This window comes from Oncorhynchus keta, chromosome 19 (genome assembly GCF_023373465.1).
Source record: "Oncorhynchus keta strain PuntledgeMale-10-30-2019 chromosome 19, Oket_V2, whole genome shotgun sequence".
In the NCBI taxonomy this organism is placed as follows: domain Eukaryota; kingdom Metazoa; phylum Chordata; class Actinopteri; order Salmoniformes; family Salmonidae; genus Oncorhynchus; species Oncorhynchus keta.
Genome location: NC_068439.1, coordinates 20,798,517 through 20,822,637, shown reverse-complemented (window position 1 = coordinate 20,822,637; position 24,121 = coordinate 20,798,517). Strand labels below are relative to the sequence as shown.

Sequence of the window (24,121 nt, the reverse complement as noted above, 5' to 3'; positions counted from 1 at the left end):
TGGTGCCCCAGCTCCTGATCTGTTCTCACTGGCAAACATGTTGGTGCCCCAGCTGCTGATCTGTTCTCACTGGCGAACATGTTGGTGCCCCAGCTGCTGATCTGTTCTCACTGGCGAACATGTTGTTGCCCCAGCTCCTGATCTGTTCTCACTGGCGAACATGTTGTTGCCTCAGCTCCTGATCTGTTCTCACTGGCGAACATGTTGTTGCCCCAGCTCCTGATCTGTTCTCACTGGCGAACATGTTGGTGCCCCAGCTCCTGATCTGTTCTCACTGGCGAACATGTTGGTGCCCCAGCTCCTGATCTGTTCTCACTGACGAACATGTTGGTGCCCCAGCTCCTGATCTGTTCTCACTGGCGAACATGTTGGTGCCCCAGCTCCTGATCTGTTCTCACTGGCAAACATGTTGGTGCCCCAGCTGCTGATCTGTTCTCACTGGCGAACATGTTGGTGCCCCAGCTCCTGATCTGTTCTCACTGGCGAACATGTTGTTGCCCCAGCTCCTGATCTGTTCTCACTGGCGAACATGTTGTTGCCTCAGCTCCTGATCTGTTCTCACTGGCGAACATGTTGTTGCCCCAGCTCCTGATCTGTTCTCACTGGCGAACATGTTGGTGCCCCAGCTCCTGATCTGTTCTCACTGGCGAACATGTTGGTGCCCCAGCTCCTGATCTGTTCTCACTGGCGAACATGTTGGTGCCTCAGCTCCTGATCTGTTCTCACTGGCGAACATGTTGTTGCCCCAGCTCCTGATCTGTTCTCACTGACGGACATGTTGGTGCCCCAGCTGCTGATCTGTTCTCACTGGCGAACATGTTGTTGCCTCAGCTCCTGATCTGTTCTCACTGGCGAACATGTTGGTGCCCCAGCTCCTGATCTGTTCTCACTGGCGAACATGTTGGTGCCCCAGCTCCTGATCTGTTCTCACTGGCGAACATGTTGGTGCCCCAGCTCCTGATCTGTTCTCACTGGCGGACATGTTGGTGCCTCAGCTCCTGATCTGTTCTCACTGGCGAACATGTTGTTGCCCCAGCTCCTGATCTGTTCTCACTGGCGGACATGTTGGTGCCCCAGCTGCTGATCTGTTCTCACTGGCGAACATGTTGGTGCCCCAGCTGCTGATCTGTTCTCACTGGCGAACATGTTGGTGCCTCAGCTCCTGATCTGTTCTCACTGGCGAACATGTTGGTGCCCCAGCTCCTGATCTGTTCTCACTGACGGACATGTTGGTGCCCCAGCTGCTGATCTGTTCTCACTGGCGAACATGTTGGTACCCCAGCTGCTGATCTGTTCTCACTGGCGAACATGTTGGTGCCCCAGCTGCTGATCTGTTCTCACTGGCGAACATGTTGGTGCCCCAGCTGCTGATCTGTTCTCACTGGCGAACATGTTGGTGCCCCAGATCCTGATCTGTTCTCACTGGCGAACATGTTGGTGCCCCAGCTGCTGATCTGTTCTCACTGGCGAACATGTTGGTGCCTCAGCTGCTGATCTGTTCTCACTGGCGAACATGTTGGTGCCCCAGCTGCTGATCTGTTCTCACTGGCGAACATGTTGGTGCCCCAGCTCCTGATCTGTTCTCACTGGCAAACATGTTGGTGCCCCAGCTCCTGATCTGTTCTCACTGGCGAACATGTTGGTGCCCCAGCTCCTGATCTGTTCTCACTGGCAAACATGTTGGTGCCCCAGCTGCTGATCTGTTCTCACTGGCGAACATGTTGGTGCCACAGCTCCTGATCTGTTCTCACTGACGAACATGTTGGTGCCCCAGCTCCTGATCTGTTCTCACTGGCGAACATGTTGGTGCCCCAGCTCCTGATCTGTTCTCACTGGCAAACATGTTGTTGCCTCAGCTCCTGATCTGTTCTCACTGGCGAACATGTTGGTGCCCCAGCTGCTGATCTGTTCTCACTGGCGAACATGTTGTTGCCCCAGCTCCTGATCTGTTCTCACTGGCGAACATGTTGTTGCCCCAGCTCCTGATCTGTTCTCACTGGCGAACATGTTGTTGCCCCAGCTCCTGATCTGTTCTCACTGGCGAACATGTTGGTGCCCCAGCTCCTGATCTGTTCTCACTGACGGACATGTTGGTGCCTCAGCTCCTGATCTGTTCTCACTGGCGAACATGTTGTTGCCCCAGCTCCTGATCTGTTCTCACTGACGGACATGTTGGTGCCCCAGCTGCTGATCTGTTCTCACTGGCGAACATGTTGTTGCCTCAGCTCCTGATCTGTTCTCACTGGCGAACATGTTGTTGCCCCAGCTCCTGATCTGTTCTCACTGGCGAACATGTTGGTGCCCCAGCTCCTGATCTGTTCTCACTGGCGAACATGTTGGTGCCCCAGCTCCTGATCTGTTCTCACTGACGGACATGTTGGTGCCTCAGCTCCTGATCTGTTCTCACTGGCGAACATGTTGTTGCCCCAGCTCCTGATCTGTTCTCACTGACGGACATGTTGGTGCCCCAGCTGCTGATCTGTTCTCACTGGCGAACATGTTGGTGCCCCAGCTGCTGATCTGTTCTCACTGGCGAACATGTTGGTGCCTCAGCTCCTGATCTGTTCTCACTGGCGAACATGTTGGTGCCCCAGCTCCTGATCTGTTCTCACTGACGGACATGTTGGTGCCCCAGCTGCTGATCTGTTCTCACTGGCGAACATGTTGGTGCCCCAGCTGCTGATCTGTTCTCACTGGCGAACATGTTGGTGCCCCAGCTGCTGATCTGTTCTCACTGGCGAACATGTTGGTGCCACAGCTGCTGATCTGTTCTCACTGGCGAACATGTTGGTGCCCCAGATCCTGATCTGTTCTCACTGGCAAACATGTTGGTGCCCCAGCTCCTGATCTGTTCTCACTGGCGAACATGTTGGTGCCTCAGCTGCTGATCTGTTCTCACTGGCGAACATGTTGGTGCCCCAGCTGCTGATCTGTTCTCACTGGCGAACATGTTGGTGCCACAGCTGCTGATCTGTTCTCACTGGCGAACATGTTGGTGCCCCAGATCCTGATCTGTTCTCACCGGCAAACATGTTGTTGCCCCAGCTGCTGATCTGTTCTCACTGGTGAACATGTTGGTGCCTCAGCTGCTGATCTGTTCTCACTGGCGAACATGTTGGTGCCACAGCTGCTGATCTGTTCTCACTGGCGAACATGTTGGTGCCCCAGATCCTGATCTGTTCTCACTGGCAAACATGTTGTTGCCCCAGCTGCTGATCTGTTCTCACTGGCGAACATGTTGGTGCCTCAGCTTATTTACATAGGCATTCAGACCCTTTGCTGTGAGACTCGAAATTGAGCTCAGGTGCATCATGTTTCTATTGATCATCCTTGAGATGTTTCTATAACTTGATTGGAGCCTACCTGTGGTAAATTCAATTGACTGGACATAATTTGGAAAGGCACACACCTGTCTATATAAGGTTCCACAGTTGACAGTGCATTTTAGAGCAAAAACCAAGCCATGAGGTCGAAGGAATTATCCGTTCCCTACCCAAACTGACAGAGATAAAAAGGATCTGCTGAGAATAATGGGAGAAACTCCCCAAATACAGGTGTACCAAGCTTGTAGCGTCATACCCAAGAAGACTTGAGTCTGTAATCGCTGCCAAAGGCGCTTCAACAAAGTACTGAGTAAAGGGTCTGAATACTTATGCAAATGTACTGTTAAAGTCGGAAGATTACATACACCTTAGCCAAATACGTTTTAACTCAGTTTTTCACAATTCCTAACATTTAATCCTAGTAAAAATTCCCTATCTTAGGTCAGTTAGGGTCACCACTTTATTTTAAGAATGTGAAATGTCAGAATAATAGTAGAGTGAATTATTTCAGCTTTTATTTCTTTCATCACATTCCCAGTGGGTCAGAAGTTTACATACACTCAATTAATATTTGGTAGCATTGCCTTCAAATTGTTTAACTTGGGTCAAACATTTCGGGTAGCCTTCCACAAGCTTCCCACAATAAATTGGGTGAATTGTGGCCCATTCCTCCTGACAGAGCTGGTGTAACTGAGTCAGGTTTGTAGGCCTCCTTGTTCGGACATGCCTTTTCTGTTCTGCCCACAAATATCCTGTAAGATTGAGGTCAGGGCTTTGTGATGGCCACTCCAATACCTTGACTTTGTTGTCCTTAAGCCATTTTGCTACAACTTTGGAAGTATGCTTGGGGTCAATGTCCATTTGGAAGACCCATTTGCGACCAAGCTTTAACTTCCTGACTGATATCTTGAGATGTTGCTTCAATATATCCACAAAATGTTCCTTCCTCATCATGCTCTCGTCACCCCGCTCCTCCGCTCTCTCCACTGGCTTCCAGTTGAAGCTTGCATCCGCTACAAGACCATGGTGCTTGCCTACGGAGCTGTGAGGGGAACGGCACCTCAGTACCTCCAGGCTCTGATCAGGCCCTACACCCAAACAAGGGCACTGCGTTCATCCACCTCTGGCCTGCTCGCCTCCCTACCACTGAGGAAGTACAGTTCCCGCTCAGCCCAGTCAAAACTGTTCGCTGCTCTGGCTCCCCAATGGTGGAACACACTCCCTCACGACGCCAGGACAGCGGAGTCAATCACCACCTTCCGGAGACACCTGAAACCCCACCTCTTTAAGGAATACCTAGGATAGGATAAAGTAATCCTTCTCACCCCCCTTAAAAGATTTAGATGCACTATTGTAAAGTGGCTGTTCCACTGGATGTCATAAGGTGAATGCACCAATTTGTAAGTCGCTCTGGATAAGAGCGTCTGCTAAATGACTTAAATGTAAATGTAAATGTAATGCTATCTATTTTGTGAAGTGCACCTGTCCCTCCTGCAGCAAAGCACCCCCACAACATGATGCTGCCACCCCCGTGCTTCACGTTTGGGATGGTGTTCTTCGGCTTCCCCCTTTTTCCTCCAAACATAACGATGGTCATTACGGCCAAACAGTTTTATTTTTGTTTCATCAGACCAGAGGACATTTCTATAACAAGTATGATCTTTGTCCCCATGTTTTATTATGGCTGTTTTGGAGCAGTGGCTTCTTCCTTGCTGAGCGGCCTTTCAGGTTCTGTCGACATATAATTCGTTTTACTGTGGATATAGATACTTTTGTACCTGTTTCCTCCAGCATCTTCACAAGGTCCTTTGCTGTTGTTCTGGGATTGATTTGCACTTTTCGCACCAAAGTACGTTCATCTCTAGGAGAGAGAATGCGTCTCCTTCTTGAGCGGTATGACGGATGCGTGGTCCCATGGTGTGTATACTTGCATACTTGTCACGCCCTGACCATAGTAAGGTGTTTATTCTCTATGTTGGTTGGGGTGTGATAGTGATAGTGATAGTAGGGTGGGTTATCTAGTTTTTTTTATGTCTATGTTGGCCTGATATGGTTCCCAATCAGAGACAGTTGTTTATCGTTGTCTCTGATTGGGGTAGCCATTTCCTCATTAGTATTTGTGGGATCTTGTCTACATTGAGTTGCCTGAGTGCACACCAGTAGCGTCACGTTTGTTTGTTTGTTGTTGAGTTTCAGTTTATTTAAAAAATGTGGAACTCTATTCACGCTGCGTCTTGGTCTACTCATTACGACGAACGTGGCAGTCCTATTGTTTGTACAGATGAAAATGGTACCTTCAAGCATTTGGAAATTGCTCCCAAGGATGAACCAGACTTGGTCTACAATTTATTTTCTGAGGTTGTGGCTGATTTCTTTTGATTTTCCCATGATGTCAACCAAAGAGGCACTGAGTTTGAAGGTAGGTATTGAAATAAATCCACAGGTACACCTCCAATTGACTCAAATGATGTAAATTCGCCTATCAGAAGCATCTAAAGCCATGACATCATTTTCTAGAATTTTCCAAGCTGTTTAAAGGCACAGTCAACTTAGTGTATGTAAACTTCTGACCCACTGCAATTGTGATACAGTGAAAAAATCTGTCTGTAAACAATTGTTGGAAAAATTACTTGTGTCATGCACAAATTAGATGTCCTAACTGACTTGCCAAAACTATAGTTTGTAAACAAAAAAATGTGTGGAGTGGTTGAAAAACTAGTTTTAATGACTCCAACCTACGTTTGTCAACTTCCGACTTCAACTGTATAGATTTCAGTAAAAAAAGAAAAATGGAAAACATTTCTAAAAACCTGTTTTTGCTTTATCATTATCAGGTATTATGTGTAGGTTGATGAAAAAACACTATTTTTAAAAGGATGGCTGTTACAACTGGGGTTGGAGTGGAAACCTACATGAGGGTAGCCAACGTGGTCAGAGCGTGTTTTTGTAAATATACAGTTGTTTATCGTTGTCCTCTTTAAGGAATACCTAGGATAGGATAAAGTAATCCTTCTCACCCCCTTAAAAGATTTAGATGCACTATTGTAAAGTGGCTGTTCCACTGGATGTCATAAGGTGAATGCACCAATTTGTAAGTCGCTCTGGATAAGAGCGTCTGCTAAATGACTTAAATGTAATGTAAATGTAAATGTAAAATGGGGGTAATATGGTCGACCAGACTTACCTCTAAGCTGTACTCCTCCACGGTCCTCTTCAGTGGGTCAACAATCTGCCAGCATATGAGGATGCATAGGTCAATCAGCAGCATCCCACCAACGATGATCAGCAGCTTCTGGTCCTTGATAATCTGTAGGTGAGAAAAGAGGTGAGTGAGGGGAGAGAGAGCAAAGATAGTGAAAGGGGAGAGAAGAGAAGAGAGTGATAACACTGTTAGAAAAACTGTACCTGTACCTGGAAAAGGGCTCTATCTGGAACCAAAAAGGGCTCTATCTGGAACCAAAAAGGGCTCTATCTAGAACCAAAAAGGGCTCTATCTGGAACCAAAAAGGGCTCTATCTGGAACCAAAAAGGGCTCTATCTGGAACCAAAAAGGGCTCTACCTGGAACCAAAAAGGGCTCTACCAGGAACAAAAAATATATATCCTCCAGCAACAGACAAAGACAACTTTATGGTTCTAGGAAGCCCCTTTTAAAATGTAGGTAGGGAGAGATGTCTGGAACCAACAGGACCCTGATTGGCTTCTACTTCCAAGCCATAAGACTGCTAACCAAGACTGCTAAATAGCTAATCAAATGGCTACATGCTACTGCTACTGTTTATTATCTAACCTGTTGCCTAGACAATTTAATCCCACGCATATGTACATAGCTACCTCAGTTACCTCGTACCCCTGTACATGGACTCAGTACTGGTACTCCCTGTATTTAGCCATGTCACTTTTACTCGTTATTGTTATTAATTATTCACTGTGTATTTATTCCTCGTGTCACCATTTCTATTTTTGATATATACATTTTATCTTTAACTCTGCATTGTTGAAAAAGGACCTGTAAGTAGGCAGTTCACTGTTAGTCTACACCTGTTGTTTACGAAGCATGTGACAAATAAAATTTGATTTGATGAGAGGTGGGATACAGGGAGGGACCAAAAGACGGCAGTCGTGTCAATCAACAAAGCCACTTTTTTTGTGACTGAACTTTAGAGGATGAAAGGGGGGCTCCCCGTATGATCTTTATTTTGAACAGCGTTTGACCCTGCCGCCATCCACATCAAAGCAAAGGTCAGGAGAACACAGACAAGGATACACTTTGAGGGAAATCACTTCTTAAAAATACAATGATGTTCTCTCTCTCTCCCTCCCATTCTCAATTCAGATTCCATTCAAAGGGCTTTATTGGCATGGGAAACAAAAGTTAAATAAATAATCAAACATTTACCGTAAAGTTTCATTGGACATTTCAAATGTCATTATGGCTATATACAGTGTTGTAATGATGTGCAAATAGTTACAGTAGTTAAAGTACAAAAGTACATAAACAAACAAATGTGGGTTGTAATGGTGTTTGTCACAAATATTGCTACTGTGATGGAAAAGTGTGGTATTTCTCCCAATAGATACGGGAGTCTCTTTCTCGCTCACCACCAACAGACCAGACAGACTGCGGTGGATGGTGGACTCAGAATGGAATGGAGGGGAATGGTTTAGATATGTTGTCTTTTGATGGCTACTGGGATTGGACAAGTAGAGGCAAGGAGAAAGGAACATTGTGTTCCTGGGAATATAGCAGTGTATTAGAGGGCCTAAAGAGACAGTGACTGGTGATGTATTCAGGGTACCAGAGGTCTCCAAATAACTACAAGCAACAACCTGACCATAATGACATTCTATTATGACTGCAACAATGTTCTCAGGCTAAAAAAAACTTCCTAACCCGAGAGGATATTTCAACTAGTGACTATCCAGGAGAAAAAAATTAAAAGTAGCACTCTGTTTCTGAATAAACCTGATAGATGTATTGATAGATTTATCAGCCACTGAAAGTATACAGAACCAGATGATCTTTACTGTAAATGAAATTGAAGTTGTATCTTTCACAATGACGGGAGCATCAGATCAGAAGATGGACCATGGTATCGTGATTCTGTCCCTTTGGTCAAGACAGATGTTGTTGAAGCATGACCGTCTGGATAAGTCTATTCATATTTCAATTATCACATTATGCTATTCCCAATATGACATACTGTGTAGATGTGTACTGGATACAATATAAGATAGACACAGCTCCTAGCTGAGTGAATCTGAGTGGATTACAATATACTGTAGCTGTGTCACATAATAAATGAATATAATATATCTGCTTTAGAGCAGACAATCTCAGGCCTGCTCCCATTAGAACTGGCTACCTCAGGCCTGCTACCATTAGAGCTGGCTACCTCAGGCCTGCTACAATATTATTATTATTATTATTATATAGATGGCTACCCCAAACCAGCTACCATTAGATTAGGCTTCCCCAGGCCTGCTACCATTGGAGCTGGCTACCCCAGGCTTGCTACCATTAGAGCTGGCTACCCCAGGCCTGCTACCATTTGAGCAGGCTACCTCAGGCCTGCTACCATTAGAGCTGGCTACCCATGCCTGCTACCATTTGAGCTGGCTACCCCAGGCCTGCTACCATTAGAGCTGGCTACCCCAGGCCTGCTACCATTAGAGCTGGCTACCCCAGGCCTGCTACCATTAGAGCTGGCTACCCAGGCCTGCTACCATTTGAGCTGGCTACCCCAGGCCTGCTACCATTAGAGCTGGCTACCCCAGGCCTGCTACCATTAGAGCTGGCTACCCCAGGCCTGCTACCATTAGAGCTGGCTACCCCAGGCCTGCTACCATTAGAGCTGGCTACCCCATATTTTAAATGCTTCAGCCTACCCTGGAAGTAGTAATACATTATTCTACTGCTGATTCATCATTAAAGCATGGGGATGTGGAACTGTAGAATATACTGTGTGTAGTTGTGATCAGGGAACAGAGCAGTTTTCCTTCAGGGCCCTGATTCGTGGGAAATGGGATCGCTCTGTCTCAGCGATAAGACGTGTGTGTGTGTGCACATGGGGATGTGTGTTTGTGTAAGTATGAAAGACACTTCATGTCAGATCATGTACACACACATCTGTGTATGAACATCTTGGCCATGTTCTGTTATAATCTCCACCTGGCACAGCCAGAAGAGGACTGGCCACCCCACATATACTCTCTCTAATTCTCTCTTTCTTTCTCTCTCTCGGAGGACCTGACGATGCTCCAGGACTACCTGACATGATGACTCCTTGCTGTTCCCAGTTCACCTGACCGTGCTGCTGCTCCAGTTTCAACTGTTCTGCCTTATTATTATTCGACCATGCTGGTCATTTATGAACATTTGAACATCTTGGCCATGTTCTGTTATAATCTCCACCCGGCACAGCCAGAAGAGGACTGGCCACCCCACATAGCCTGGTTCCTTTCTAGGTTTCTTCCTAGGTTTTGGCCTTTCTAGGGAGTTTTTCCTAGCCACCGTGCTTCTACACCTGCATTGCTTGCTGTTTGGGGTTTTAGGCTGGGTTTCTGTACAGCACTTTGAGATATCAGCTGATGTACGAAGGCCTATATAAATACATTTGATTTGATCTGATCCATTTTTACCATTTTTACTTTGACCCCTTTTTCTACCCAATTGGTAGTTACAGTCTTGTCCCATCGCTGCAACTCCAGTATGGACTCGGGAGAGGCGAAGGTTGATATCCATGCGTCCTCCGAAACTGCTTGCTTAAGTCAGAAGCCAGCCTCACCAATGTGTTGAAGGAAACACCATACAACTGGTGACCGAAGTCAGCTTTGGCCCGTCACAAGGAGTCGCTAGAAGGCGATGGGACAAGAACATCCCCACCGGCCAAACCCTCTTACCCGGACGACGCTGGGTCAATTGTGTGACGCCTCATGGGTCTCTCGGTCACGGCTGGCTGCGACACAGCCTGGGATCGAACCCGGGGCTGTAGTGACGCCTCAAGCACTGCAGTGCCTTAAACCGCTGCACCATTCAGAAGGCCACCTGATCATTGTTCTGTGCGTACATCGTTGATCTATGTGAATGAGCATGTACTGTATGTATAATGATAAAGCAACTCTTCGTGGCAAAACGCCTCTCCCCTATTTGAACTAGATAGTTTGTGTGTATGCATTGATATGTAGGCTACCTGTGACTTTTTAAAAAATCATGTAGTTTTGTCTTTGAGCTGTTTTTTGTCTATTGATGTTCTCTATTATGTCATTCTCTATTATGTTTCATGCTGCTTTTGCAACAGGTAATGGGGACCATAATAAAATACCAAACATCTGCGTACTGTATGTGTATGCTATGTATGTTGGGTCTTCTACAGCATGTGTGTACACATTAGTGTGTGTGTGTGTGTGTTAGGCTTTTTTCTGTGTGTGTTTTTCATTGTGTGCGTGCGTTGGTGTGTGTCCTAAGCTGTATCTCACTGTGAGCGCAGCCAAGAGCTCTCTAAAGTCAATCTCAGAGACAGACTAGCAGGCAGACAGGGAGGGAGGCTGCAGAGCAACACGTTTGATTGACAGTCCCTGTGCTTACACAACACTGAGCCAGGCCTCTTTACGCTCAAGCACACCCTGATTTGCAGTCTTCTGTCTGGTGGAGGGAGGGAGGGAGGAGGGAGAGGAGGAGGGAAGGACAGAGGGAGGGCAGAAGGGAGGGAGGAAGAGAGCGATGAAGCGACGGAGGGATTGAGGAAGAGTGTGACTCGGTGCGCGACCACGGCAGCGCTCAATCTCTCTGATGAGCACTGGGGCTACATTGTAAACCCCAAGCTCTACTTTGACTGACAACAGTCACTCCACACAACCAAAGCTCCCGCATTCAATCAATGTTTGTGAGGAGGAGGATGGGGAGGGGAGACTAGGGGAGGGATGAGGAGGGGGTAAGAGGAGGATGAGGAGGAAGGGGAGGAGGAGGGGGAGGGAGGAAGGGAGGAGGATGAGGAGGAAGAGGAGGGGGAGGGAGGAGGAGGAAAAACAGTCTGCATAATCAGCATAACACAATTCACAGGAACAAAAGCCGTTTTGTTGTTGTGTTTAGTTTTTCTCCGGATTACGACCTTTTCATGAATAAATCACTTTTTAAATAAACACAAAAGGTCATCCAATATTTTTGCACATTTAAATATATCAAAATGCCCCTGTGTTTGGAATGACCCCAGACTAGAAGACAATGACCCAATCTCTTTAAATACCACTTTCTTTCTCTCTCAAACTTTTTGTCATTTAGCAGACGCTCTTATTTAGAGCGACTTACAAGAGCAATTAGGGTTAAGTGCCTTGTTCAAGGGCACATCGACAGACTTTTCCAACCAGTGACCTTTCGGTTACTGGCCCAACACTCTTAACCGCTAGGTTACCTGCTGCGGTCTGCTCTCTTCCTGCCTCCCACGCACTCGCTCTCTCCCACTCTCTCTGACAGATCTTCCACATGCCCTCCTGCAGCTTTCATCATCCCACACATCTATCCAGGATGTGATGTGAGGAGGACTATAAATATCAAAAGGGCACAGAGGCCTGGCAAGCCTTTACGTAATCAAACCAGATACATATTGTGTCATATACATCAGAGGGCAACAGGTCAGTGGGTAGACTGTGTGTTACATAAAAGCACGGGGGTTTCCGTTATTTGGCAGTAGTCGGGTTTAGGCCATTTTCATTTTTTGAAGCCAACAAATAAAATTGTTACCGGGAGAAGATAAAATCCCATTGCAAAATAAAGCTTTTTAGCCTCTTCATTGATGTAAATACATCTGACTGGTCATGCTTATCAGTCTATAGGCACATTTGCATAATTTAGTGGCCTTATATTGGCACGTGTATACAGTATATTCGTTATGCATCTTATTTATCACACACCTACAGCATACTGATACAGAGCCTTATATTATATTTGACCAGTAGCCAAAGGCACAATCCGTCATATTAGCAACCCATGCTAGTTGTTGCATATTATTTTTTTATTTTATTTAATTTCACCTTTATTTAATCAGGTAGGCTAGTTGAGAACAAGTTCTCATTTGCAATTGTGACCTGGCCAAGTTAAAGCGTAGAAATTCGACACATACAACACAGAGTTACACATGGAATAAACAAAACATACAGTCAATAATACAGTAGAACAAAAGAAAACAAAAAGTCTATATACAGTGAGTGCAAATGACGTAAGTTAAGGAAATAAATAGGCCATGGTGGCGAAGTAATTACAATATAGCAATTAAACACTGGAATGGTAGATCGGCAGAAGATGAATGTGCATGTAGAGATACTGGGGTGCAAAGGAGCAAAATAAATAAATAAATAAATACCAGTATGGGGATGAGGTAGGTAGATAGGCTAAGTACAGGTGCATCTTTAAACTGCTCTGACAGCTGGTGCTTAAAGCTAGTGAGGGAGATGTGAGTCTAGATCTCCCCTCTTTCTGAATTTTGAATGGATATTTTCATCTCTCACACATTAATCCGTTTACATGTGCAGTGCGCTTTTGACAATTGCTAATTGCATTCGTTGATAGCCTACTGCCTTGTGCGCATTGCTGTGCTTATAATGTAAAGAAATAATAGTTTGTCAACATTTGAAGCTAAACGTTTTGATCTGTTGCATCAGACTCATATATGTATGTATCCTAGGCCTACTGGTTGTATGAATGTGGGATCTATCGACCCACAACCAATCTGTTTTTGGAATAGGCCATTTCTTTCTCAACAAGCTGACCAATACTATATGTCAATATAGTTTCACATAGACTAGTGATTTTGCTGTTTGTCACTTGTCTTGCTGGCTGAGGAAAAGTGCATGTGGACAGTTATTCTAACATCTTCAAAGTGCACATCAGAATTCAGTGAGAAGTACCACATATGGTTACTTCCTCGACTGTTAATATGATTGACCATAATCTAAATGTGACTTCTGTCCTTCTGCACACTGTGGGTAGACGCCCTAGTTGATGAACCCAATGCATATGTGTCCGGTAAATGTCTCAAATGTCTGGAATAGTAAAATACTTCTGGACAAATGTCAGGCACCACATTTTCGAAACAGAAACCCTGACACACACATTTGGATGCAAGGACGCAAACATACACACACACACACACACACACACACACACACACACACACACACACACACACACACACACACACACACACACACACACACACACACACACACACACACACACACACACACACACACACACACACACACACACACACACACACACACACACACACACACACACACACACTCTCACACACAAGCCTTTAATCCTGTAAAAAACCAGCAGGCTGAATAATATAAAGAGATGAACCTCCATTCTCTCCAATGAGCAGCCAGTCTCACACAGCAGTAACGGAAAATGAAACCCTACACACTGTCCACCAGAATTACCACAGGGTGAGTGTGTGTGTCTTGTGTGTGTGGGTACTGAACATGTTGCCAGAAGGTGTGTGTGTACAGTCTGAGCTGAGGTGAGTGTCTGTAATGCTTTTTGTGACTAGATCGATTCAGCTCTTCTGGGGCTTGGGGTGACTGAGGGGGCTAACAACCTGCTTTGCCCCTCTTAGACCTCCTGTAGTAGTTACTCAGTTACACACATGTTGTTAGGGGAAATGTTTTTGGTGTTTAAAAATTCTAGTGTTGTTTTTTTTTTGGTCTCCACACCTTGAGATATACATTCAGGGTAATCGTCTCAAATTCTTACGATTTCAGAGTGTTGCCAACGTTACTGAAACCATAGCAACATTGTTAGAGAGGCAGCAAGTAGAAGCTCTCCTTGTGACTGCTACTTGATAATAACCAGATTTTCATAGCTCTGCATACATGCTCCGAGGTGAAGTGTAAAGTTAATTTTTGAAAATATGGTCAGCTAACAGTCCCTCATTTTCGTCTCTTATTCTCCTTCTTTCCTCTCCATTCATTTTTTTATCTCGCATAATGCATGTGGTGACACAGGAATCAGTGCATTAAGAGGCTGCTAGCTGCTGCTAACCAGTGATGATTTATCTATCAGAGTCCATCATGGCCAATTATGGTTATAGGCTCTTCTTCCGTCCTCCGCAGACCAGACCATGCGACTACCACAGTTTACTGTTGCTTGATCACATCAACAGAAAACGCTCCTTTCATACAGTGGCTATTGTGAAACTGACTGGTTCACAAAATACAAAATGGTGAATTTGAGCTAGTCTGGTGTTGATAGTCTTTTCTAAAGATGAAAGTTAGTGTATTCATACTGTATGTGTGCTCTGTTGCTCATAAAGGCAGGTTCCAGGCCTGTGGCTGTCATCTCTTCTTGTGGTGATACTGGGTCTTTGTCCCAAATGTCACCCTATTCTGTATATTATGCACTACTTTTGACCAGAGCCTTATGGTACTGCACAATTTAGGGGATAGGGTCCATTTGGGGCATAACCTGTATGTATGTTGGCTATAAGTTTCCACAATCTGAGCACTGTCAGCAATTAGCCGAGTGATCAATAAGGCAGGAATGGGGTCAAATCCATTCAGTCGATTCAGGAAGTAATCATCTAACACAATGAGAATGAATAATGATGACAATACGCTGATAATAACAACAACAATGATAATAACAATAATCATGAGATACATTTTAGGTACTGGCCTCCATTGTCCTTCCAGGTCTAGGCAATCAATGTCAATGAGACCATACAGTTTTGTCTCTTAACTCTGACGGATATTTTGATTGATTGTATTATTATTTGATGATTGTGTTTCATATATAATATGTGTATATTTGTATATTACAGGGCCCATGTCTCAATGTGACTCCCTGTGTGTGAAATACATATAAAAAAACATGTTTTTAATTGAATAAATTAAAGTTTGTGATCCGTCACCTTTTTCTTCATCTTGACATTCTTGAAGATCGCGTGGACTCTCCAGGTCTTGGCGAACATGGCGCCGAACGCTGTCGTATACCCTACGATGAGGATCCACGTTCTCACCTGCAACACGACGACAGAAACAGTCTCGTCAATAGCTGGCAAAGAGTTGGACTTAAGATCTAAACAAAGATCTAGACTGATCTAAACAAAGATCTAGACTGACAAGCTATTAGCATTTTTATTTCATTTATTTTATCTGACAAATTCACCAAAATCTCTAGAAGTGCACTATAAATAGTGAATGTGCAAACTTTGGAGGAAGTCCTAGACTTATCATCATGGCTGTCAAACTTGTGAATGTGTGTTATTAAAGTAAGAAACATACTGTAGCAGCATCTACTTTCTTGAGATTCAAGGATATTTAAACGCTCAGAATCCTACGATGCCTACTGTAGCTAGGCAAAAAACAATAACAGCAACAAACCTATATCCTGTAGTAACTCCCACAGCATCTCATTTAACACGCTGGAAAAACACCATTTTAACACCCATTGCACTAAATGCTGTTTGTGTTTGTTTGTCTATTTGTTGAAAGACATTCTTGGAATGGAGGCACAATCACAATGTAGGCAAAAAGCAATATGTGGAACAGACCAAGGCAAAAGATTCAGCAGCAAGCTTATTCTCCCTCCAGTGTTGCCTGAGGAAAATAACAAATCAGCCGGGCCCTTTAGCCGCAGGGGCCCCAGCAACCCTGATGAAAAGTTGTGCTACCAGATGCCTGCAGCCAGCTCTCCTGGCGGTAACGCCCACACTCTTTCTCCTTCCTACTGAGGAGCAATGATGCACTACATCAAATACTGGCCTGGTTTGTTTTGAGACTTAAACTGTAATATATTTGGTCAAATCAAAAGGTAACCAATCAGATGTTTCTGTAAGTGGGGTGAGGGAGGGGGGAAGGAGAGCAAGAGATGGATAGAGGTCAAGAAAAAACTACTGTCGCAGCCATACAAAGGAAACACAGTGCATATTGATTGGTTGGATCACACACTTTGCCTCAGCTCATCCTCTCTGATTTGACAGCCTCCATTTTGGATTGTTTTTGCTGAGGCGAGCCAGGTTGGCAGACAGGCACCCGATGGCAGTTGATACGTGCTGCGCCACCCGCCTAACTAACATTATTTAACAGTATTGATCTCTGTGGAAACCAGGACTGGATCCCTACTTCCTATTGAGTGGCACCCTACTTCCTATATAGTGCACTACTTTTAACCAGAGCCCTATGTGCCCTGGTCAAAAGTAGTGCACTATATAGAGAATAGGGTGCCATTTGGGATGTGAACCAGTTATCACTGTAATCAAACCTCTTTAATTAAACCAGAGGCTCAGATAGTCACGTTCAAACTGTTGCTGTGGGAGCAGGAGCTTAATATGTTCCATGTTAGGAAAGACCCAGCGACTGATCCAATCACCTCCCATTATATGAACTCCCATAACCTTTCTGAAGGCTGGAACATTAACCTGGATATCACACCTTTTAAAGGAAGGAGAAGAATGATAGCTAATAGCTAGCTGCTCTTCCTCCCGGGGAAGGACTGCCCGTTCCATGATCTCGCCATCACGGTTGACAACTCCATTGTGTCCTCCTCCCAGAGCGCTAAGAACCTTGGCGTGATCCTGGACAACACCCTGTCGTTCTCAACTAACATCAAGGCGGTGGCCCGTTCCTGTAGGTTCATGCTCTACAACATCCGCAGAGTACGACCCTGCCTCACACAGGAAGCGGCGCAGGTCCTAATCCAGGCACTTGTCATCTCCCGTCTGGATTACTGCAACTCGCTGTTTGCTGGGCTCCCTGCCTGTGCCATTAAACCCCTACAACTCATCCAGAACGCCGCAGCCCGTCTGGTGTTCAACCTTCCCAAGTTCTCTCACGTCACCCCGCTCCTCCGCTCTCTCCACTGGCTTCCAGTTGAAGCTCGCATCCGCTACAAGACCATGGTGCTTGCCTACGGAGCTGTGAGGGGAACGGCACCTCAGTACCTCCAGGCTCTGATCAGGCCCTACACCAAACAAGGGCACTGCGTTCATCCACCTCTGGCCTGCTCGCCTCCCTACCACTGAGGAAGTACAGTTCCCGCTCAGCCCAGTCAAAACTGTTCGCTGCTCTGGCCCCCCAATGGTGGAACAAACTCCCTCACGACGCCAGGACAGCGGAGTCAATCACCACCTTCCGGAGACACCTGAAACCCCACGTCTTTAAGGAATACCTAGGATAGGATAAGTAATCCTTCTCACTGAACCCAATGTAATCTCTCTTTGATTTTTACTTTTGTTTAGACCTTCCGGGAAACCTGCCCACCCTGTGATAAATAGCCAGCTATCACTAGCTACTATCGTACTATTTGCCATTTAGCGGTCCCCTAAAAGATTTAGATGCACTATTGTAAAGTGGCTGTTCCACTGGATGTCATAAGGTGAATGCACCAACTTGTAAGTCACTCTGGATAAGAGCGTCTGCTAAATGACTTAAATGTAATGTAAATGTAAATGTAGTGTTAGCCTGGGTCGCACACCTTGTGAAGGGGATCAAGAGAGTATGCTAGCTGGCATTAGCCAGGATCTCACAGATTTCGAAAGAGAGAAGACAGACGAGAATGATATAGTGTTAGCCTAGCATTAGCCTGGGATTTTAAACATCATTAGGACAGCAGATATGGGGTTCGAGCTATACAGGTTCAATACTCACGGTGCACAGGGCCTCAAACTCTTTGTCGGACACCAAGGCGCCATCCAGGCCAAAGAGGAAGATGGAGGAGTAGGACAGCATTCCTCCCAGAATGATGAGGTTGTTCATGTAGGGACTGGACATCTTGATCAGTCTGTAGGGAGAGGAGTGTTACAATAACAGGGACAGGAAGTTCTGAAATTGTGAGAGGAGTTCCAAAATTGAACATCTCAGATGTGAAATTTTTCACGTTGAAACACGTTACTGTCTTGGTAATCTGAAATCTGTTTTCCCAGTTCCATTCCAAGTAAAATGTGAACACAATTTTCCAAGTTTGTATCTAGATATTTATATTTTATTTAACTAGACAATCCAGTTAAGAACAACGGCCGGTTGTGATTCAGCCTGGAATCGAACGAGGGTCTGTAGTGACACCTGTAGCACTGAGATGCAGTGCCTTAGACTTCTGCGCCACTCGAGAGCCCTACAGATATACTGTAGCTTTCCTAAATTACATTTGACACCTAATAGGTGCATGTCAGATGAGTGCAAACTCTATTTGCTTAAAGTGCAGTTCAGCAGTACCAATCCATATACACTATCTGCATTTGCTGAGGGGTGTGTTCATTAGTGCACACCGTAACAAACCCTAGCAAAATATTACAAAAATGTTAGTTTCTTATTGGGCAAGTTTAAATAAGTCCTTCCCCGTTGCTGGCAATTTGCATCCTCTTGGTTGCTAGTGAATACACAGCAGGATGTTTTTACGTTACAGTTTAATCACATCACTTAGGACAGCATGTCCCAAACCATCGTGTAAATCACGACTCAACTGTACATCATCAAATCATTAGGTAGTAAAATGTGTCTCTAAATGCAAGGAGAGAGGAAAGCACAACACCCCATCTATGGTTCTGATGCTGCAGAATCAGGTATAGTCGTAATGCACCGACTAAGGTGAACGACATGAGTCCCTGTACACACCATGTCAATTAACCATATTCCTTTTTTCCATCTTGTGTTATTCATTGTATCCGCAATAAAGTTGACACATTATGTGATAGGGGCTATGTCCTGTCTAAAGGCTGTGGCTCAAGTGTCCTGTCTAAAGGCTGTGGCTCTATTGTCCTGTCTAAAGGCTGTGGCTCTATTGTCCTGTCTATAGGCTGTGGCTCTATTGTCCTGTCTAAAGGCTGTGGCTCTATTGTCCTGTCTAAAGGCTGTGGCTCTATTGTCCTGTCTAAAGGCTGTGGCTCTAGTGTTGTGTCTATAGGCTGTGGCTCTAGTGTCCTGTCTAAAGGCTGTGGCTCTATTGTCCTGTCTAAAGGCTGTGGCTCTATTGTTCTGTCTAAAGGCAGTGGCTCTATTGTCCTGTCTATAGGCTGTGGCTCTATTGTCTTGTCTATAGGCTATGGCTCTATTGTCCTGTCTATAGTCTGTGGCTCTATTGTCTTGTCTATAGGCTGTGGCTCTATTGTCCTATCTATAGGCTGTGGCTCTATTGTTCTGTCTAAAGGCTGTGGCTCTATTGTTCTGTCTAAAGGCTGTGGCTCTATTGTCCTGTCTATAGGCTGTGGCTCTATTGTTCTGTCTATAGGCTGTGGCTCTAGTGTCCTGTCTATAGGCTGTGGCTCAATTGTTCTGTCTATAGGCTGTGGCTCTAGTGTCCTGTCTAAAGGCTGTGGCTCTATTGTCCTGTCTAAAGGCTGTGGCTCTATTGTCCTGTCTATAGGCTGTGGCTCTATTGTCCTGTCTATAGGCTGTGGCTCTATTGTTCTGTCTAAAGGCTGTGGCACTATTGTCCTGTCTATAGGCTGTGGCTCTATTGTCCTGTCTATAGGCTGTGGCTCTATTGTCCTATCTATAGGCTGTGGCTCTATTGTTCTGTCTAAAGGCTGTGGCTCTATTGTTCTGTCTATAGGCTGTGGCTCTATTGTTCTGTCTATAGGCTGTGGCTCTAGTGTCCTGTCTATAGGCTGTGGCTCAATTGTTCTGTCTATAGGCTGTGGCTCTATTGTTCTGTCTAAAGGCTGTGGCACTATTGTCCTGTCTATAGGCTGTGGCTCTAGTGTCCTGTCTAAAGGCTGTGGCTCTATTGTCCTGTCTATAGGCTGTGGCTCTATTGTTCTGTCTATAGGCTGTGGCTATAGTGTCCTGTCTATAGGCTGTGGCTCTATTGTTCTGTCTAAAGGCTGTGGCTCTATTGTCCTGTCTAAAGGCTGTGGCTCTATTGTCCTGTCTATAGGTTGTGGCTCTATTGTTCTGTCTAAAGGCTGTGGCTCTATTGTCCTGTCTATAGGCTGTGGCTCTATTGTTCTGTCTAAAGGCTGTGGCTCTATTGTCCTGTCTAAAGGCTGTGGCTCTATTGTCCTGTCTATAGGCTGTGGCTCTATTGTCCTGTCTATAGGCTGTGGCTCTAGTGTCCTGTCTAAAGGCTGTGGCTCTATTGTCCTGTCTATAGGCTGTGGCTCTATTGTCCTGTCTATAGGCTGTGGCTCTATTGTTCTGTCTAAAGGGTGTGGCTCTATTGTCCTGTCTATAGGCTGTGGCTCTATTTTCCTGTCTAAAGGCTGTGGCTCTATTGTCCTGTCTAAAGGCTGTGGCTCTATTGTCCTGTCTATAGGCTGTGGCTCTATTGTCCTGTCTAAAGGTTGTGGCTCTATTGTCCTGTCTAAAGGCTGTGGCTCTATTGTCCTGTCTAAAGGCTGTGGCTCAATTGTTCTGTCTATAGGCTGTGGTTCTATTGTCCTGTCTAAAGGCTGTGGCTCTATTGTCCTGTCTAAAGGCTGTGGCTCTATTGTCCTGTCTAAAGCTGTGGCTCTATTGTCCTGTCTATAGGCTGTGGCTCTATTGTCCTGTCTAAAGGCTGTGGCTCTATTGTCCTGTCTAAAGGCTGTGGCTCTGTTCTGTTAAAGGCTGTGGCACTATTGTCCTGTCTATAGGCTGTGGCTCTATTGTCCTGTCTATAGGCTGTGGCTCTATTGTCCTGTCTAAGGCTGTGGCTCTATTGTCCTGTCTAAAGGCTGTGGCTCTATTGTGCTGTCTAAAGGCTGTGGCTCTATTGTTCTGTCTAAAGGCTGTGGCTCTATTGTCCTGTCTAAAGGCTGTAGCTCTAGTGTCCTGTCTAAAGGCTGTGGCTCTATTGTCCTGTCTAAAGGCTGTGGCTCTATTGTCCTGTCTATAGGCTGTGGCTCTAGTGTCCTGTCTATAGGCTGTGACTCAATTGTTCTGTCTATAGGCTGTGGCTCTATTGTTCTGTCTAAAGGCTGTGGCACTATTGTCCTGTCTATAGGCTGTGGCTCAAGTGTCCTGTCTAAAGGCTGTGGCTCTATTGTCCTGTCTATAGGCTGTGGCTCTATTGTTCTGTCTATAGGCTGTGGCTCTATTGTCCTGTCTATAGGCTGTGGCTCAAGTGTCCTGTCTAAAGGCTGTGGCTCTATTGTCCTGTCTATAGGCTGTGGCACTATTGTCCTGTCTATAGGCTGTGGCTCTATTGTCCTGTCTATAGGCTGTGGCACTATTGTCCTGTCTATAGGCTGTGGCTCAAGTGTCCTGTCTAAAGGCTGTGGCTCTATTGTCCTGTCTATAGGCTGTGGCTCTATTGTTCTGTCTATAGGCTGTGGCTCTATTGTCCTGTCTATAGGCTGTGGCTCTATTGTCCTGTCTATAGGCTGTGGCTCTATTGTTCTGTCTAAAGGCTGTGGCTCTATTGTCCTGTCTATAGGCTGTGGCTCTATTGTCCTGTCTAAAGGCTGTGGCTCTATTGTTCTGTCTAAAGGCTGTGGCTCTATTGTCCTGTCTATAGGCTGTGGCTCAAGTGTCCTGTCTAAAGGCTGTGGCTCTATTGTCCTGTCTATAGGTTGTGGCTCTATTGTTCTGTCTAAAGGCTGTGGCTCTATTGTCCTGTCTATAGGCTGTGGCTCTATTGTCCTGTCTATAGGCTGTGGCTCTATTGTCCTGTGTAAAGGCTGTGGCTCTATTGTCCTGTCTATAGGCTGTGGCTCTATTGTCCTGTCTATAGGCTGTGGCTCTAGTGTCCTGTCTAAAGGCTGTGGCTCTATTGTCCTGTCTATAGGCTGTGGCTCTATTGTCCTGTCTATAGGCTGTGGCTCTATTGTTCTGTCTAAAGGGTGTGGCTCTATTGTCCTGTCTATAGGCTGTGGCTCTATTTTCCTGTCTAAAGGCTGTGGCTCTATTGTCCTGTCTAAAGGCTGTGGCTCTATTGTCCTGTCTATAGGCTGTGGCTCTATTGTCCTGTCTAAAGGTTGTGGCTCTATTGTCCTGTCTAAAGGCTGTGGCTCTATTGTCCTGTCTAAAGGCTGTGGCTCAATTGTTCTGTCTATAGGCTGTGGTTCTATTGTCCTGTCTAAAGGCTGTGGCTCTATTGTCCTGTCTAAAGGCTGTGGCTCTATTGTCCTGTCTAAAGGCTGTGGCTCTATTGTCCTGTCTATAGGCTGTGGCTCTATTGTCCTGTCTAAAGGCTGTGGCTCTATTGTCCTGTCTAAAGGCTGTGGCTCTATTGTTCTGTCTAAAGGCTGTGGCTCTATTGTCCTGTCTATAGGCTGTGGCTCTATTGTCCTGTCTATAGGCTGTGGCTCTATTGTCCTGTCTAAAGGCTGTGGCTCTATTGTCCTGTCTAAAGGCTGTGGCTCTATTGTTCTGTCTAAATGCTGTGGCTCTAGGACCATTGACAGAGATTTGCTGTCCTATCTTCCTGAGGGCTGTGTGTAGGGAATGCTTCATGTTGGTGGTGGATGAGGTGAGCCTTCCTACTGTATGCTGTTGCTATTAGATGTTCATTATACTAGTCATACATCTTACATTATTTTACATTAACATACAGTTATCTGTATGTTAATGAAATTATCTGAAATTATCTTTCTCAAAATTGTTTGTATATTTCCCCATAAAATAATCTGTAATCTGAATATTTTGTTCCCTAAAAAAGGAAAAATAATATATATATTTTTTATGTGGTGACCCCACTGCAACCCCTAGGGGTCCTGACCCAGTCTTTGAATATCTCTGGTGTAGGGTGTAGTTGACCCTAGACGCTGGTCTTGGGTCAGTTTTGCAATGATAGGATTGGGGAAGGAGAAGCTGATCCTAGATCTGTTCTGAGAAGAAACTCCACCACGGTGCTCTACTAGTCTGGCCAGTATTAGTACACCAAGCTCCAAGTCCTCCTGACTTCAGTCTGGAAAGGCTATTTGATGATGACGTTGCGTCGATATTGAAGCTGTACTTTTTTACTGACGGGTCTTTCTCACTTTCACATGAACAACCACTTCCAATACAACTGTTTGATTTTCAAATCCAAAACAAAGTGAGGTCTCAGACTCTCAACCCCTCAGGAAAGAAAAAAAACATTTGAGAGAACCAATCAAACCTCAGCCCATTTCTGCACTAATACTGCATTTACAACGGAATCCTGTCCAGACCAGTGTGTCACAGCTCTCCCTTGCTGTGAGCTCTACCCCGTCCTCCCCCCATTCCCTTCCTTCTTCCACTGACCTGTGGTTGCGGTTCTTGATGTTGAAGAAGAGGAAGGCCCCTGCCATGAGCATGCCCAGGATGGTGATAACAGACAGGATGCTGTAGAGGGGTACGTTGATGTTGCGACGCTGCAGACGCACAAACGTACGGTCCTTAGGAGGCTCCACCCCTGGAATAAAGAGGAGGAAGAACATAAGAAAAATAACTTTTACAGGGGAAGGATAGACAACCAGAATGAGCCCTCACCAGTAACCTATTTAACATTGAAAAACAACGTTGATTCAACCAGTTTTTGCCCAGTGGATCTGCTATGATGACAAAAAATATGTGAATGTCTTCCTCTTCATTCCAGGAGTGGAGCCTCCAAATGAAGTTACTTTCCTTTTTGTGGTGTTGTTTCCACATCATTTCAACAAAATAATGATATGTGATGTTGAATCAATGTGGAAAACTGTCGGATTTGCAAAAGTCATCAATGTAACATACTTTTGTTTTGTTTTCACCCAACCTGAATTTACGTTTAATTCACAATAGCTGACAAATCAACCAAATGTAAATCAAAAGTAGACGTTAAACTGACGTCTGTGCTCAGTGGTGATGTTCTTAGCCTGAGAAATGTATTAGATTTTATGTTTGTCCACTTGTCCAGTGACTTTGATTCTATATAAAGTACTG

At 45.3% G+C, this 24,121-nt stretch overlaps 1 protein-coding gene across 1 annotated transcript in view; it reads right to left on the bottom strand.

Moving 5' to 3' along the window:
• Window positions 1-24,121, bottom strand: part of LOC118373117 (gamma-aminobutyric acid type B receptor subunit 2-like) — a 412,635-nt gene that overhangs the window by 124,396 nt on the left and 264,118 nt on the right. Inside the window, exons 10-13 of the mRNA XM_052470007.1 lie at window positions 23,465-23,615; window positions 17,972-18,104; window positions 15,235-15,342; window positions 6,508-6,630 (exon numbers count right to left, since the gene is read on the bottom strand). Coding sequence (XP_052325967.1) covers window positions 6,508-6,630; window positions 15,235-15,342; window positions 17,972-18,104; window positions 23,465-23,615 — 515 coding nt within the window. The remainder of the gene's footprint in view (window positions 1-6,507; window positions 6,631-15,234; window positions 15,343-17,971; window positions 18,105-23,464; window positions 23,616-24,121) is intronic.